Raw genomic sequence first — 15,369 nt, forward strand, 5'->3', positions numbered from 1 at the left:
TAGGCCGGCCCATTACTCAGCTCACCTCCCAGCTCATCCTGGTTTCTCCGCGGACCTCCTCCTCCCCACGCTTCTCCCCTCTGCGGGAGGCGGGGTTGGGCTCCAAGTAAGGGGAGGGTTGACCACGCCCCCCTTGCCCGCGCCTCCCCTCCCATGTGCTGCCTGGGGGCCAGTGCACGCACCAGCCGAGCACTCTGGGCAGCTGGGTGCAGGCCCTTCTGGGCAGCCGCCTTCCCCGGGGTCCCACAGCAGCCCTGCCCGCTTCACGTTCAGGTTTCTCGCAGTGCCTTCCTGCTCCTCTCTGCTTCCCCATCCTGTCAGTTTTCCATTTTCCTTCCTGGCTGGTGGCAGTGGGGGCTGTGTCCGGTGGGCCCCGTGGAGATGCTCAGTGCTTGGAATCGCCGGGACCGACCCCCTGAAGAGGGGGCAGCTGCGGGGCTCCAGGGCTTCACCGTGGACAAGACGTTCCTCTCGTCCCTCAAAGGCATCCTGCTGGAAACTGAGCTGGTAACAGCTGCCTCCCTGACCTACAGCCTCCATCTCCCAGCCCAGGCCCCCCACCAGGGCTCAGCCCTCAGCAGCCTCCCTCCCCAGGCTCTCAGGACACCCCTCCGGCCCCAGCTGCCCCACCCCCCCACCCAGCCCCTCATCTCCCATCTGGAGGCAGTCACAGCAGGTTTCAGTTGCTGCAGGAAGGATTGAAGTTAAACAGAGGACAGCTCTCTGGACATCGAGGGGGTGTGAGGCACAGGGACGGGACAGCGGTGACACCAGCTGGTCTTTCCCCGGGCTTTAAGATGGCCACTTCTTGGCAGATCCGAGAAGTTCAACTACCAAAAAGGGCAGACTTCCTGCAGCCCCGCTTTATCTGCTGCCTGCTCCCCATGAATATCTGTCCTCAGGAAAGGAGCTTCCCTTAGTCACTTAGCAAGACCTACTAGTAAACTTAAGTCTTCTGCATATGCGCCATCCTACATGGCCAGAGCTGAGGGGACCCCAGAGTCCACCCTGGAGCCTCTGCCTTCTAAACCTTGCCTCTTGGCATGGAACCAGAGGCTCTGGTCCTCGTCAGAAGAGTTTTAGGCATCCAGGAGTGGGAGAAGCGTTATGGGGCGTGGGGTGCCTCCTGGGGGCACAGGCTGATGTGGGTGCCACTCCAGGGGCCGGCGTTCCCATTGTACTTGGGGCTAAAGGGGGACACACTATCTTGTGGATTTCACAGAATGGCGGCCCCTGGAGCCGTGCAGCTTGGCCAAACTGCTGGGGCTGCTGGGATCCCGAGGCAGGGGGAGCATGGATGGGCAGAGGTGGGGGGCCAGAGTCGGGCCTCAGTAGGCAAAGGCCCTGGATGTGGCTCCAGGGATGGCGAGACCTCCAAGGACAGGTGGTGGGGCCGGCTGGGGGAGCTCCGGGGAGGGAGAGGGCAAAGGCCTGGCTGTGCCTGTGTCCCCTTCCTGGCAAGCTTCCCACCCTCGGTCCCGCAGGCCCTGACCTTCATCATCTTCATTTGTTTCACGGCCTCCATCTCCGCCTACATGGCTGCTGCGCTACTGGAGTTCTTCATCACGCTAGCCTTCCTCTTCCTCTACGCCACCCAGTACTACCAGCGCTTCGATCGGCTGAACTGGCCCTGTCTGGTGAGGGACCCTGCCTCCCCCACCCCGTTTTGGTCCCTTTCTTCTCTGCACGTTGAATTTTCCTTTCCTCTCCCAGCCTCTCTCCTTTTCCTGGTTTAACAAGGAGTCCGGCTCCCATACCCAACACTCAAACACTCCTTTGACCCACATCCCTCAGATCTGCTCCCTTGCCCAGATCCAGCCCCAGCCCAGGCCCCTGGCTTCTGGTCCTGGTCCTGGTTGCTCCGCATTTATCTTCATCCCTCCCCTGGGGAGCTGTGTGAACTCTCTCTCTCTTTGTCTCTCAAGCACTTTATGTTGTGTCCAAGGGTATCTCCGTGTAGGGATTCACAGTGCCTGAGGGTCAAGCTGCTGACTAGCCTGGAAAACCTCGGGGCGATGCCCCCTGCCCTCTGCTTCCCTTTGACCCTGCCCCCCCAACCCCCAGGACTTCCTCCGCTGTGTCAGCGCCAGCATCATCTTCCTGGTGGTCTCCTTTGCGGCTGTGACCTCCCGGGATGGAGCTGCCATTGCTGCTTTTGTGAGTCCAGCCCCACAGAGCTCTCTGGCTCCCCAAGGACCTTTGGCTGGTGGTTGCACACTTTGTGTGCCTCTCTCCACCCCAAGCTCAACTCAGTGCCCAGGGCCTGCCTCACACCTTGCCCCATATCACCCACCTCCCTCTCCCCGGTATCAACGGCCCGATGACCTTTGTTGTGCCATCCCTGCTCCTACGCCCACAGGTTTTTGGCATCATCCTGGTTTCCGTCTTTGCCTACGATGCCTTCAAGATCTACCGGACTGAGTTGGCGTCCAGGGCCACCCAGGGTGAGTGCCTGTGCTCTGGGAAGAGGAGATGTCCCCTCCACCCCCTGCCCCAGCTACCCCACCCTGCCATGCCCTACCCCACCTGGCTCCATCTTCACAGGGGACCAGTAGTGATACTGGGGCTACCTGGCTCCTGAGCCCAGCCAGAAAAGGGGAACAGCAGAGCCCAGACACGTCTCCTTTGGATTCACTAGCTCCCCAGCCTACTGTCCACCACCCCAGCCTACAGCGATGGAGCCAGGCCTGAGAAGTCACCGGGGATTTGTCTGTGGGGCCTGGTGTTCTAAGATCTGACTTCTGATGATGCTCGGCCAGGGAGGGGGTGTTATGGACGAAAGGGAGGGTATAGGAGGAAGCTGGTCATTCCCAAATTAAAAGACTTGAATCCTACTGGTGAATCTTTTTCTTCCCCCCAAATTAGGCAGACTAGGAATGCCAAAGAGTATTCATGAGAATGTTGCCTGGAGCAGGTCATGGTCCCTTCTCTGGGACCAGGTGTGAACAATGAGGAAGGGGGTGGGGCTTAGACATCCTTCAACATAAAGCTTCCATGACACACCTCTTGCGTGCAAGGCCACCTTGCGGTGTGCCTGGTGGCCGGGCACCCAGGCTTCTGTGTCTGAGAAGGCGCAAGCCTTCCGTCTGTGAATGAGTGCCCACTTGCCAAGCTTTTCACATACCGGTCTTAGTGGGTTTGAGGTGAGGTGCTTGCCTGGGGCGTGTGTAGAGCTCCCCCTAGTGGTGAGGGGAGGACTTGGCCCGCAGGCTGCCAGGGAGAGGTCAGCATCAGATGAGGGCAGAGATTCCCACATTGCTGGAGCTGCATGAGCCCCCAGATAACAGCTGGTTCAATGCCCTCAATTCACATACGAGAGGACACGCCCAATTAGGGGAAGTGACCTCTTCGTCTGTGACAGAGTTAGGGCTGGAGCCCAGCTCGCCTAACACCTGAACAGGTGTTCTGGATACGGTACTGAGCCCCTGTAACTCATAAAAAATGGCCCAGCCTCATTTCCAGCTCCCTCCACCAGCAGGTCCACCTTCCCAGCTTGCCAGTGCCTCAGCAGGACATTTCCTGAGCATCCCATGTGCAGACCCCGTGCTGGGTCCCAGGGATTCAGAGGTGCCCAGCAGGTCCATCCTTGAACGCTCACAGATGGGGAAGAAGACCAGCTAGTGAAGGGCAGTCATGGCTCAGGGGGACTTTGGAGTCAGCCCTGCCTGGCCCGTGACAGCTCAATGTGGCCGGGACATCCTTGCCCAACCCCGCAGAGCCCAGCGTGGCCTAGCTCGTCCAAGCTGACTTGCTAGCCCCTCTCCAGTGCTTCTGCGTCCCTGCCCTGAAATGCCTTCCTTCTTCTAGGGTGCTCCTTCCAGATGCAGGCCCCAGCACCCAAGCCCTGCCTGCACCTGAACTCTGGTAGAGTTGCTCTGCTCCCCTCGGTGCTAACCACCCGCCACTCTTGGTCTGGCTTTTCCTGCCTCTGGGATCCTGTTCTCCTGACCTCATGTCCTGGCTCCTCACTGGAACTGGTAGCCTCTCCAGGGCTAGAACCGACTGGCTTTTGTGTTGCTCTGGTCTCTGCTCACAGTTCTCAGGACTTTACCGACAGGCCATTCTCAACACTGGTGACCAACCTTGGGCAGGGGCGGTCAAGGCCTCAGAAGAGGGAGAGGGAGGGCTTAGCCAGGGGAGTCCAGGAGATGGTGGGGGGCAAAGAAGGGATGAGAAGGTGGTCAGGAGGGCCTGGCCATAGTAAAGCCCAGCAGGGGGCAGGGATTTGCTAGGAGCAGAGTGGGGTAAGGACCCGCCTTGTCCCCTGAGCAGCCGTGTGACACGGGCCAGCCTGTCCCTGGAGGGAGCTCAAAGGGAGCAGAAGTGTGCTCTGTGGTGTGCACCTGCGCGTGCCCTGCTCGTCTGTGTCTGTGTGAGAGGTCAAGATGAGACAAGCGGGACCTAGGTTTGGTCCACACTTTGGTTCAGTTTGGTGTCAGCTGGCTCCAGGGTCTCAGGATGCCCTCACGATGGGGTGTGGCCCACAGGCCCGGGCCCCAGCTGACTGTACCGGGGGGTTAAGGGGAGCGGGACTCCCTGTGGGTTACTTTCAAGGGGCTGACCAGAAAGGGACCTGCGTCACCCTCTTTATCCACATCTCCATCCCCAGCCAGCTCTGAGCCTCTCCTGGCATCGGTGGGGAATTCATTTTGGAGGAAACAGGTGTCCCAGGACAACTTTAACTCCTGTGGCCTCAGGGGTGGTGTAGGTGGAGGGTGACTTCAGCTTCCGCAGTGCAATTCTGTCTCCTAGTGTCTGGAATTGGCTCACCCTCTGGTGCCTTTGTTTTCTCCACTTTTGGAATTTCTCCCTCTCGTCCCTTGTCTGGTTGGCTGAGCAGTAGGGGGACTCACGGCTCTGCCACCTCAGGGAAGCCGCCTCACCTCCATGGGCCTCGGTTCCTCTTCGGTAGATGTGGGGTGTCTTGGCTCCCCCAGCTCTGACACAGGGGCAGGGCCCCCCTCCCCCAGGAGTCCAGGACGGCTCCTGGATGGTCGGCGGGGAAGGATAGGGGCTCAGGCAGAGTCTGGCACTCATGTTTATTGCAGGTCAGCAAGAGCGAGGCTCAGAGGCAGTGTCACTCCTCATCGTGCATTTTTTGCTGAGAAAGAATTAAAGGTGTGAGGGGGCAGCTGGCGGGAGGGAGGAAGGGTGTGGGGAGGAATCTCTAGGGCTTTGAGAGGCCTAAGGGAGATGCCCTTAGTGGGGAGAGGTTCAGGCCTCAGGAATCTTGGGGTCCCATTTAGGGGTCCTTGTGGTTCGGGGGGGTGGGACTGGGCTTTCTAAGGAGGTTCCAGTCTGTGGGGGGCTTCTCTGAGCAGGAGGGGGGATGCTCAGGTGTGAGTGCTGTGGGACCCTCAGGGCTATCCAAATACAGGGGGAGGAGTGCCCACTAAGAGGGCACTGACATTGGGGCCGCGCTGCTAGGGGGCTGAGTAGCGGGGTCTGGGGAGGGACCCACCTTGGCGCCGATGTCGCGGCTCTTGGCCCGCAGCTTGTTGACCTGGGACTCGGCGATGTCCGCCCGCTCCTCTGCCTCATCCAGCTCGTGCTGCACCTTGCGGAACTTGGACAGGTTGGTGTTGGCCTGTTCCTCCTGCGGGGGTTCGGGGGGGGGCGGGGGGATGAGGCGAGAGGAGCCAGGGGTTATTAGACTCCCAGCCTGGGGGCCGGCTCCTTGTCCCCTCCTCCAGGCCTGGGCCCCATCGGGGTCACTCACCGCCTCCTCGGCCTGGCGCTTGTAGGCCTTGACCTTCAGCTGCAGCTTGTCCACCAGGTCCTGCAGCCGCAGCAGGTTCTTCTTGTCCTCCTCCGTCTGGGGGCATATGCACGGGAGAAGCCAGTTTTTTTTGTGGGGGCAAGAGCGATTATCTCTCCCTCCCTCACCACCCCATCTTCTCCTCACGCCTTAGCTGCTCTTCCCTCCAACAGGCCAGGTCAAAGAGGTGGTGGGGAAACTTCATCTCTGACACTACTTATAGGTCAAAGGGCACGGCAAGGTCCTCAGTCCAGGATCTAAAAAGCAAGGAGGGCTGTGGCCCTAAGGTGAGAAATGGGAGGAGGGGCTCGGAAGCAAACGGGATTTCTTCATCTGATAGTATGGAGACATCAGGGCTGTTCCAGCTCTCATCTGGAGCACCAGAGGCGCTCTTGGCCAGTGGTTCTGGAGTGACCAGAGAGGACTAATGAGGAAAGCAGAAAGAAGGGATTATCAAAATCCAGATCATTCTAATCTATCATAACCCAATATACGTTGTACTGGGTCAGGTATCGGGCACCAGGATCAGTGGCTCCAATGTCGCGTTGCATTGATCATTGCATGTGCTAGGATGCTATTGCCACTTATGCCCACAATACACCTGAAGTTCTACATCTGTATCTCTTTCCTGTGTCTCTCATATCCAGCTGTCAAACGGACCAATACCCCCTTTCTCTGTCTCTCCTGCCCAGGCACACTGTGAAAATAACAGGTCAAAGGCATAAGCTCTGAGCTATACAGATGGAGGGCTTAGAACATTTGGGGATTTCTTTCTCTAAGGCCTTCTGTTTGTGGTCCCAGAAGTTCCATGGAAGATCTGAGCCTTTTCCCATCCCTGACTTTTATCACTAAAATGCCACACAATGCCCCTGCCTCTGAGACTGGTGGAAAGATTGCTTGGACTGTTCTGAAGCCTTCATGGTAGCGCTTCAGTTTATTAAAAAACTGGGGAAATGCTGGTTCAAAGAGCTTTCAAGAAGTAGAAGTAGATTTTCCCTTCGCTAGAAAAATTCATGGACTCAAGCCAAACTATCTGCAGAGATTGTGAAAGAAAATTAATCTCAAGACAGCTTCTCAAGGAGCAGGTGGCAAGAGGGCCGGGTGGCTCTGTGTGGGGCCTGTGTGGGTCAGGAGGGGGGGCGCGAGGGATGCGCTTTCACGTCCACTCCTAAGGGCCTGGCCCCAGAGCAGCCGCCGTGCCCGCACCTGGTAGGTGAGCTCCTTGATGCGACGCTCACTCTTCCTCATGCCCTTGATCGACTCTGCATTGCGCTTCTGCTCGGCTTCCAGCTCATTCTCCAGCTCCCGCACCCGGGCCTCCAGCTTCTGCAGCTGCTTCTTGCCGCCCTTGAGGGCGATCTGCTCGGCCTCGTCCAGCCGGTGCTGCAGGTCCTTGATGGTCTGCTCCATGTTCTTCTTCATGCGTTCCAGGTGCGCGCTGGTGTCCTGCTCCTTCTTCAGCTCCTCCGCCATCATGGCGGCCTGTGCACGGCAGAGAGCGTAAAAGAACAGGACCCCGGGGCCTCTTCTTTCCCATTAAGGATCACCTCTTTCCCATCCTGCCATTTGCTCCCTGAGGCCCTCAAACCCACAGAGTGGCAGAGTCACTGCTGTTACAGCACAGTGGCCTGGCCTGGACCCACAGGCCTGGTTCGAGTCTTTTGAGGGGAGCGGTCACTCACGTCCGTGATGGCCTTCTTGGCCTTCTCCTCGGCGTTCCTGCACTCCTGCACTGCCTCCTCCACTTCGCCCTGAAGCTGGGACAGGTCTGCCTCCATCTTCTTCTTCTGGTTGATGAGGCTGGTGTTCTAGATAAAGGCAAAGAAAACTATTGAATGTATGCTTTGCTGCCTGATTCTACACTTTTTTTTTTTTTTGCGGTACGCGGGCTTCTCACTGTTGTGGCCTCTCCCGTTGCGGAGCACAGGCTGCAGATGCGCAGGCTCAGCGGCCATGGCTCACGGGCCCAGCTGCTCCGCGGCATGTGGGATCTTCCCGGACCGGGGCACGAACCCGCGTCCCCTGCATCGGCAGGCGGACTCTCAACCACTGCGCCACCAGGGAAGCCCCCTGATTCTACAGTTCTATCCAGAGAAAATTAGAACTGGTCATTTTTAAAAAACATGTCTTGATTTTAGTATTTTCCTTGTTTTGCACCTGCTTTCTCTTTTCCTATGAAAATAGGTATATTCTAGACATTATATCTAAAGGGACTCGGCTCTGAAGAAAGACTTCAAGCAGGAAAGGGTCTGTTGTTCTACTCCTGAGCTCTGTAGTAACACGTCTGTGCAGGAGGATGAAAATATTCCAAGGAAAATGGGAGAAACTTGGTTAAAGGGACTGTATCCTGGAAGCGATTATAGTTATAGAAGGAGTGGGGTAAGGAAGAGAGGACCACATCCGTGGGTGATGTCATTCCCACATGTACTAGATTACAGAACAAAACTCCACAGGGCAGTGCAGTGAGATGGATGTAAAAACTCATTACCGAGTATAGCTGAAAACAGTGTGTATGGGATTGCAGAAAAATGGTGTTCTGTGGAGAATTTGGTTTGCAAGTAGATGCAGTTGTGCTTCTTTCAACTCCAAAAGTCCCACTCTCACCTGGGAGTGCAGCAGCTGCACCCGCTCGCTGGTCTCGATCAGCTCCTGCTCGGCCAGCTTCCGGGACCGCTCCGTCTGCTCCACCACGGCCCGCAGCTCCTCCAGCTCGGCCTGCAGCAGGTTGTTGCGCCGCTCCACGATGGCGATGTTCTCCTTCAGGTCATCGTTGGCACGGACCGCGTCATCCAGCTGGATCTGGGTGTCCTGCGCATCACGAGAGTGGGCGTGAGAGAGGCAGCTGGGCTCTGGCCCATCAGGAGGCCGTCAGCTGAACTGGATGCTGCGGAGAGCCCCTGGCGGTGGCTCAGGTGGGACCTGTGCCTGCGACGGCCCGGGGGCAGGAGGGATCTGGTGCTGTGATGGGACGCCACCCCCCAACTCGGCCACCGCCCCTCTCTGGGTGAGGTGACTTCCTGCTTCCAAGAGTCACCAGGTACCTTCAGCAAGCTCTGGAGGCTCTTCACTTGCTTCTGGGCCTCGGCGGCCACGCGGTTGGCGTGGCTGAGCTGGATCTCCATCTCGTTGAGGTCGCCCTCCATCTTCTTCTTCACCCGCAGGGCCTCGTTGCGGCTGCGCGTCTCCGCGTCCAGGGAGGTCTGCAGGGAGTCCACCACCCGCAGGTGGTTGCGCTTCGCCTGCTCCATCTCCTCGTCCTTCTCTGCCAGCTTCCGCTCCATCTCTGCCTTGATCTGGTTGAACTCCAGCTGGGCCCGCAGGATCTTGCCCTCCTCATGCTCCAGGGAGGCCTGGAGGTGGGTGGGGAGACAGGGTCCGAGGACGTCAGGGCACAGGGTACATTGGGGAGGGAGGCTGGGAGGATGCAAGGTGTCAGCCAAGAGGAGAAGAGCTGAGAAAGATGGGGAGGGGGGACCTGCATCCCAGGCCATCCGGGTGCTCTGGGGGAGGAAGTGCTGGATACCCCCGGTTTCCTCCGTCAAGGAAAGTGTTCTGAGCTCACAACTGTCAAGACCCTCCAGCACCAACACTGCGTGATCCCGACCCATCTAAAATAGCATAGAAAAGGGAAGGAGTTTTACAACCAGAAATTCGAACATTTCTCTTTGTTTCCCAGGTCGCTCACCCTGTAGTGAAAAAAGTTAGAAGCCCCAAATCTCAGGGCTATCGCTAGGTTCTTACAAATGAACAGTAACAATAGCTAACATATATTAAGCGCTTAAGCACGATACCTCGTTTCATCTTCATAATAGTCATGCGTAACATCTCATGAGGTATGTACAACTGATGCCATTTTACAGACGAGAAAACCGAGGTACAGATAGCTTAAGGAACTTGCCCAATGACAAAGTGGTGGTCCTGAAGCCAAGTTTCAAACTCAAGTCTGTTTGAGTCCGGAGCCCATGCTCCCACCCCGTCTGAGGGGTTTTTATGATGGCCAGGTTTCAACTTTATAAACCCAGTGGGAAACAAACCTATGATCAAGCTGTGTGTGGCATTTTCCTTTGCACAGACCTTGGCTTTGGAGGTAGTCATGGGTAGTGGGTATATGACCTTGGACTCAGAATAAGGAGCTGATAGATTTTGTCTTGGGTCAGCGTCACCCCCAGGTGAGGGAGAGTGCGGAGTCAGAGACAGGAGGGCAGGGGTGGGTAGGAGAGGGTCGGAGGCAGGGGTGCAGGCAGAGCCAGGCCCTCACCTCGGCCTCCTCCAGGGCCGCCTGCAGCTCCAGCTTCTCAGCCTCCAGCTGCTTGCGGACCTTCTCCAGCTCGTGGATGGTCTTTCCACTGGAGCCCAGCTGCTCGGTCAGGTCGGAGATCTCCTCTGTGGGAGGGGCGGGCCGCTCAGCTGGGGGCAGCCGGGCTCCAACGGGGGGCACGCCTCTAGGAGCCGCTGGGTGGCGCCACGTGCGGACCCTCCCTGCCCCGCCCCCGCCCCCGGCCTGGGCCCGCACCCTGCAGGTTCTTGTTCTCCCGTTTGAAGGTCTCCAGGTGCTCCAGGGACTCCTCGTAGGCGTTCTTGAGCTTGAAGAGCTCGGTGCTGAGGGAGCGCGCCTCCTTCTGCGAGGACTCCAGCTCCGACTGCGACTCCTCGTACTTCTGCTTCCACTCGGCCAGGATCTGCGGGGACGGGACGCGGCTCACCGGGCAGCCCCAGCCCCACGTCCAGGGGCGCCCAGGCCCCTCTCCTGGGCTCAGCCTCCTCCCAGCCTCTGCCTCCTGGGAGGACGTTCCTGACTCCCGCCTGCCCGCCTGCTCTGGCCCCTGGCTGCGAGTCCCCAGCCTGGGCCCACCTTGTCGAAGTTCCTCTGCTTCTTGTCCAGGGCCGCGGCGGCCGCGTTGGAGCGCTCCACGTCCACCATCAGGTCTTCGATCTCATTCTGCAGCCGGTGCTTGGTCTTCTCCAGCGAGGAGCACTTGGCGTTGACGGCCTCGACGGCCTCCTCGGCGTCCTGCAGCCTCTGAGCCAGCTTCTTCCTGCCCGGCGCGGTTGGGTGTATGTGTGTCACTCTACCTGGGAACAGCGGGGCCTTGGGACGACCCCTCCCTGAACTGCCAGATGAGGAGGGCCCGGCCCTCCCACAGAGCTCCTTGGGACACTGAGTAGCCCTTCAGACCCTGGAACCCCAGCCTCCAGGGAGCCAGGGCTTCGGGTGCCTAGAACAGAGGCTCTTCCCTATGGGGAGCAGCTTCAGGGTGGCAGCCCTCACTTCTCCCCACCCAGGCTGATCGGCGGTAGCTCCTCTGACCAACAAGCTTTTTGCTCGTCTTATACGTGAGCATCAGGTATAACCCGGGCCAAAAGCTCGCCCGTCACAGGAAGTGAGTCAGGGCCAGCCAGGGTTCACTCAGAGTGCAGGATCCCAGCTCCCTCGCAAGCACCTGTATTGCCCACCACGTTTCTCCCCACCTCCTCTCTTCCACCTCAAATCTGCCTCCCGTGCCCACTCTGCCTGTCTCTACCCATGTCCTCTCGAGCCTTCCTCTCTTAGAAGCAGGGTTGGGGGCTGCCCAGGACTCACTTGGCCTCCTCCAGCTCCTCGGTCCTCTGGATGGCGTCCGTCTCATACTTGGTCCTCCACTGGGCCACCTCCGAGTTGGCCTTGGACAGGACGCGCTGCAGCTCGGCCTTGGCCTCCGTCTCCTCCTCGTATTGCTCCCGCAGCAGGTCACAGTCGTGCCGGGCTGACTGCAGCGCGTGGGCCAGGGCGTTCTTCGCCTGGGAGGGGCGGCACCGGGAGGTGGGTTCAGCATCTGGGAAGGTGGGAGGGAAGGCCCTGTCCCCATTCTCCAGATCCTTTTCATATCTATGAACTTTAACCAAGCCCCGGCCTCCTTCAGGGTGAGGGCTGGTGTGGAATCTCAACATCTTAAGGTACCTTCCCAGTTTGCCCATCCCTTCCAAATAAGAAAGGAGGCACTCAGTGATGTTCGGGTGTGGCTTAGCTGAAGAGTGGAAGAACCTGGCCTGGAGGTTTTTTCATTAGCAGCCTCTCTGCAGCTTCCAGGCTCCATTTCTGAGGTTGGTTGCCCCAGGGCTGCCATCAGTCCTGTCTGCTGCCCCGTAGCCGGGCCTCACCTTGCCCTCCTCCTCCAGCTGCCTCTTGAGGTCCTCCAGCTGCTGGGTGTAGGAGAGCTTCCCTCGGGTCAGCTGCAAGATCAGTGCCTCCTTTTCCTCCAGTTGCCGGGACAGCTCACCTGCAGGTGGGAACAAGGGTTTGTGGGCCATGGAAGGGGGCAACTGATGCTCTTCCGTGAGGCAGGCACAGGGCTGGTTAGGGGCACCCACCGTTCTCCGTCTGCAGCTTGGCTCGCTGGGTGGAGAAGTCATTGAGGGAGCGCTGGGCCTCTTCTAGCTTCGCCCGGTACTCGTTGGCCTGGTCCTCCAGTGTCCGGGACACCTTCTCCAGGTTTGCCTTCAGGCGGTAAGGGACAAGAGAAAGGTGAATGTGGGAGGGGCTGGGTTGACTGGAGGAAGGAAGGGAGGGCCAAGGTTGGGGAGCGCACAGAGGCAGGGGGTGGGGGGTGAAATGGGGCGGGGCTGGAGGGGCACAATCTGGAGAGGATGCATGAATTAAAGAAGGGAGAGATGGTGAGGAGATGGAGACACAGGTGGAGGGCAAGGCAGGTGCAAGGGAGAGAGGGAGAGAGACCAGAGGGTGACGAAGGGAGTGAGAATAAGAGCGATGGCAGAGAGGAAGTGGAAGGAAGGCACACTGCGAGGCTGTGAGAGAGGAGAGGGCGAGGAGAGGAGAGGAGAGGCCCACCTTGGCCTTGATGATCTGCTCCATGTTGGAGGTGACGTCGTCCAGCTCCAGCTTGAACTCGCTCTTCTCCTTCTCCAGCTTCTGCTTCACGCGCTGCAGGTTGTCGATCTGCTCGCCCAGCTCGGCCACGCTGTCGGCGTGTTTCTTGCGCAGGGCGGCCGCCGTGGCCTCGTGCTGCAGCGTGGCCTCCTCCAGGTCCCGCCTCATCTTCTGAAACTCAGCCTCGCGCTTCTTGTTCATCTCGATCTGCACGGACGTGGCCCCGCCGGCCTCCTCCAGCCGCTCACTGATCTCCTCCAGCTCCCGGGACAGGTCTGAGCGCAGCTTCTCCACCTTGGCCCGGGCAGTGCGCTCGGCCTCCAGCTCTTCCTCCAGCTCCTCGATGCGCGCCTGGGCAGGGTATAGGGGGCTCAGACCCACCGCCTGACCCCTCCATCAGAGCCCCCTCCCCAGGGCTCTAGAAGGCTCCTGGCCAAAGCACCCAGGTCCTGCAGAGCAGTGGTTCTCACCAGGGGACATTCTGTACCCCAGGGGACAGTCAACAAGGTCTGTAGACAGTTTTGATTGTCGTGACTTGGGGAGGGGGTGGGTGTTGCTACTGGCATCTAGTGGGCAGGGGCCAGGCAGGCTGCCAAACATCCTATAATGCAAGACCGTCAGTGGGAATTTGGTTGAAGCCAAACTCTCAAGGCATTTCCCGGAGGGGCATCTCAGACCCAGTCTGCGCATCTGCAGCCCTGAATCCTGAGAATCTGTCTTCAGAGAGGGATCTTGAGATCCCGTGAGGTCCTGGGTCTCAAAGATTCCACAGATCCACTAGGCTCTGCTCTGCTAATGATAAGGCAGGAAAGCTGGTGCTTGTATTTTACAAATATTTGCAGCAGTATGCCTCCAAATAATCAAAAGCTTTTGTAATCTTCCGAATTAACCACAAACTCCAATCAACCACATTCCTCACTCTCCAGGGCTTACTTTATTTAGGCCCAGGGCTCGGTTCCAGCTTAATTGTTCCCTTCCAGGCCCGGTGAGTGCTAGCAGGGTGCCCTCCTCTGTATCATGTCCCTACCTTCTGGTCTTAGCCTTGGCCTGACTAAATTGGCAGAATGTCCCATTTACAATTTTGATCTGTTGTCTGACTAGCAAGGAGCAAAGGGGAGGATTGGTGGGATCCCTTCACCTGTGGTTATGGATGGTGGTGATGGAATGTGTGTGAGGGGGTCCTGGGAGCAGGAGAGAGAGAACCACCAGACCCTTGCTCCCAGGATGGAGAATGGGGACTGAGTGCAAGAGCTTGGGCAGGAAGAAGGAGGAGCCACAGCCCACTGCCAAGACCTGGTGAGGATAACAGCACAGTTGTTCTGGGTTCAACAGTCAAAGAGGTTGCCCAGACCAGGCTAGGAGAACCTGGGGATGTCCTAATATTCAGGCTAAAACCCAGAAGGGGCACCCAAGAAGATGGGAGGGAAGAGTATCACTGAAGGCAGACCAGCCCCTGAGCAGCCCCTAGAGGAGGGGAATTGTGTTCATGTGTCACTTGCACCCTGGGCCATCAACCCTGAATGCTGAGGGGAGATTAGCTCTCTCCACTAGTGGCCTCATAAGAAAATGAGAGGATAAATAGCTGAGTCCCTGTGGCCTTGGGGCCACTATGTCCAGATGTGGCCGTATAGCTTCTGCAGCTATGAAATGGGAACGAGAGTACCTGCCTTCCTTGCTTCCAGGGCTCTTCTGACAAACATGGGACTAAAAGCACATTAAAATTCAGTTCATTAAAGGCAAGGGAGACTCTGGCTGTTAATTCAATCTCCTCCTGCAGAGGGATGAGAAAGCCATGCGAAAGACAAAAGAACATCTTCTTGCAAGTGGCTGGCTCACTTCTCTAGCCTGAGCTATATTAAAATAACATATATATGTTGCCTCTTGGTTGACAAAGTGGGTTCCTGTACAATGTCTCTTCTGGTCCTCTGCAAGGCAGGGGTCATTAGTCCCATTTTACAGATGAGAGGAGAATCTGAGGCTCAGGACGGGGAGTGACTTGCTTAAGTTTGCGGGAGTTGACTCCATATCACGGTGCTCTGTGGGGATCCAACCTGAGTTAGTGGCTAGGGTAAATACCCGGGAAGAATAAGAACAGAGCTTCCCATGGCAAGGTGCTCCACGAAGGCCCTTCTCACCCCCATGAAGTGGGGAGAAGCACCAAAAGTAAGGGTTAGAGGAGAACGGAGCCCTGCCAATTGTCCCAGAGCAGAAAACCCATGAGGTGGAGCATAGCTCAGCAAGAGAAGCCCTTTTAGTAAGTATGATCCCCACCCTCTCCCCCAAATAGTCCTGCTGAAATAAGACACTATTGCTCTAATGGGGGAAGGCTGATGTTCCCAAGTGCCTGTAAGTCAGGGCTGTTGGGGCCTCCGGGCGGCTTGGAGTTCTAGATACTGTCTAGAACCCTAAGCAGCTCCTACAGCCTCAGCTGCCTCAGCGCCATTGAGCTCCCGGTGGCTACACCCAGAAGAACTTCACCTGGTTTTCCTTCAGTTTCTTCTGCAGCTGAAGGGCCAGTGCCTGCTCATCCTCAATCTTACTGTTCAGCTGATTAACGTCAAACTCCTTCCTGGAGGAGAAGAGGGTGACAGGTGGTTTTCCTTTCCCTGTGCCCATCCTCTCCTTCTGCATCGGTATTCGAGGACCAGTCCCCTCCCCCTGGCCCCGAGGGTGAAGGTTGGGGGTGGGGGCTGTGTGCCCAGAGCAGCCTTGGCCAGAGGTGCTGCAGCACCTTGCACTCTAACCC

At 57.9% G+C, this 15,369-nt stretch overlaps 2 protein-coding genes across 14 annotated transcripts in view; one reads left to right on the forward strand and one right to left on the reverse strand.

The window, feature by feature from the left end:
- Window positions 1-15,369, forward strand: part of CMTM5 (CKLF like MARVEL transmembrane domain containing 5) — a 17,650-nt gene continuing 2,281 nt past the window's right edge. Inside the window, exons 1-15 of one of the 13 annotated variants that reach the window (XM_060294610.1) lie at window positions 12-507; window positions 1,485-1,637; window positions 2,065-2,157; window positions 2,360-2,444; window positions 3,808-3,864; window positions 5,049-5,118; window positions 5,495-5,575; window positions 8,522-8,795; window positions 8,920-9,114; window positions 10,032-11,558; window positions 11,659-11,692; window positions 11,819-11,839; window positions 11,915-12,242; window positions 12,663-13,130; window positions 15,117-15,214. In XM_060294610.1, the coding sequence (XP_060150593.1) occupies window positions 154-507; window positions 1,485-1,637; window positions 2,065-2,157; window positions 2,360-2,444; window positions 3,808-3,864; window positions 5,049-5,116 (810 nt within the window). In that variant the 5' untranslated portion in view covers window positions 12-153 and the 3' untranslated portion in view covers window positions 5,117-5,118; window positions 5,495-5,575; window positions 8,522-8,795; ... (5 more) ...; window positions 12,663-13,130; window positions 15,117-15,214. Of the gene's footprint in view, window positions 508-1,484; window positions 1,638-2,064; window positions 2,158-2,359; window positions 2,445-2,544; window positions 2,835-3,807; window positions 3,865-5,048; window positions 5,119-5,494; window positions 5,576-8,521; window positions 8,796-8,919; window positions 9,115-10,031; window positions 11,840-11,914; window positions 12,243-12,662; window positions 13,131-15,116; window positions 15,215-15,369 lie in introns of those variants that run through there. The other 12 variants (XM_060294605.1, XM_060294609.1, XM_060294607.1 and 9 more) reach the window with 12 other exon arrangements.
- Window positions 5,078-15,369, reverse strand: part of MYH6 (myosin heavy chain 6) — a 24,060-nt gene continuing 13,768 nt past the window's right edge. The window contains exons 23-37 of the mRNA XM_060294603.1: window positions 15,102-15,192; window positions 12,585-12,974; window positions 12,107-12,233; window positions 11,897-12,015; window positions 11,340-11,536; window positions 10,611-10,794; window positions 10,272-10,437; window positions 10,017-10,141; window positions 8,800-9,108; window positions 8,363-8,566; window positions 7,441-7,566; window positions 6,965-7,240; window positions 5,720-5,815; window positions 5,462-5,596; window positions 5,078-5,101 (exon numbers count right to left, since the gene is read on the reverse strand). Of these exons, the coding sequence (XP_060150586.1) occupies window positions 5,078-5,101; window positions 5,462-5,596; window positions 5,720-5,815; window positions 6,965-7,240; window positions 7,441-7,566; window positions 8,363-8,566; window positions 8,800-9,108; window positions 10,017-10,141; window positions 10,272-10,437; window positions 10,611-10,794; window positions 11,340-11,536; window positions 11,897-12,015; window positions 12,107-12,233; window positions 12,585-12,974; window positions 15,102-15,192 (2,569 nt within the window). The remainder of the gene's footprint in view (window positions 5,102-5,461; window positions 5,597-5,719; window positions 5,816-6,964; window positions 7,241-7,440; window positions 7,567-8,362; window positions 8,567-8,799; window positions 9,109-10,016; window positions 10,142-10,271; window positions 10,438-10,610; window positions 10,795-11,339; window positions 11,537-11,896; window positions 12,016-12,106; window positions 12,234-12,584; window positions 12,975-15,101; window positions 15,193-15,369) is intronic.

Source organism: Globicephala melas, chromosome 2 (genome assembly GCF_963455315.2).
Source record: "Globicephala melas chromosome 2, mGloMel1.2, whole genome shotgun sequence".
NCBI lineage: Eukaryota > Metazoa > Chordata > Mammalia > Artiodactyla > Delphinidae > Globicephala > Globicephala melas.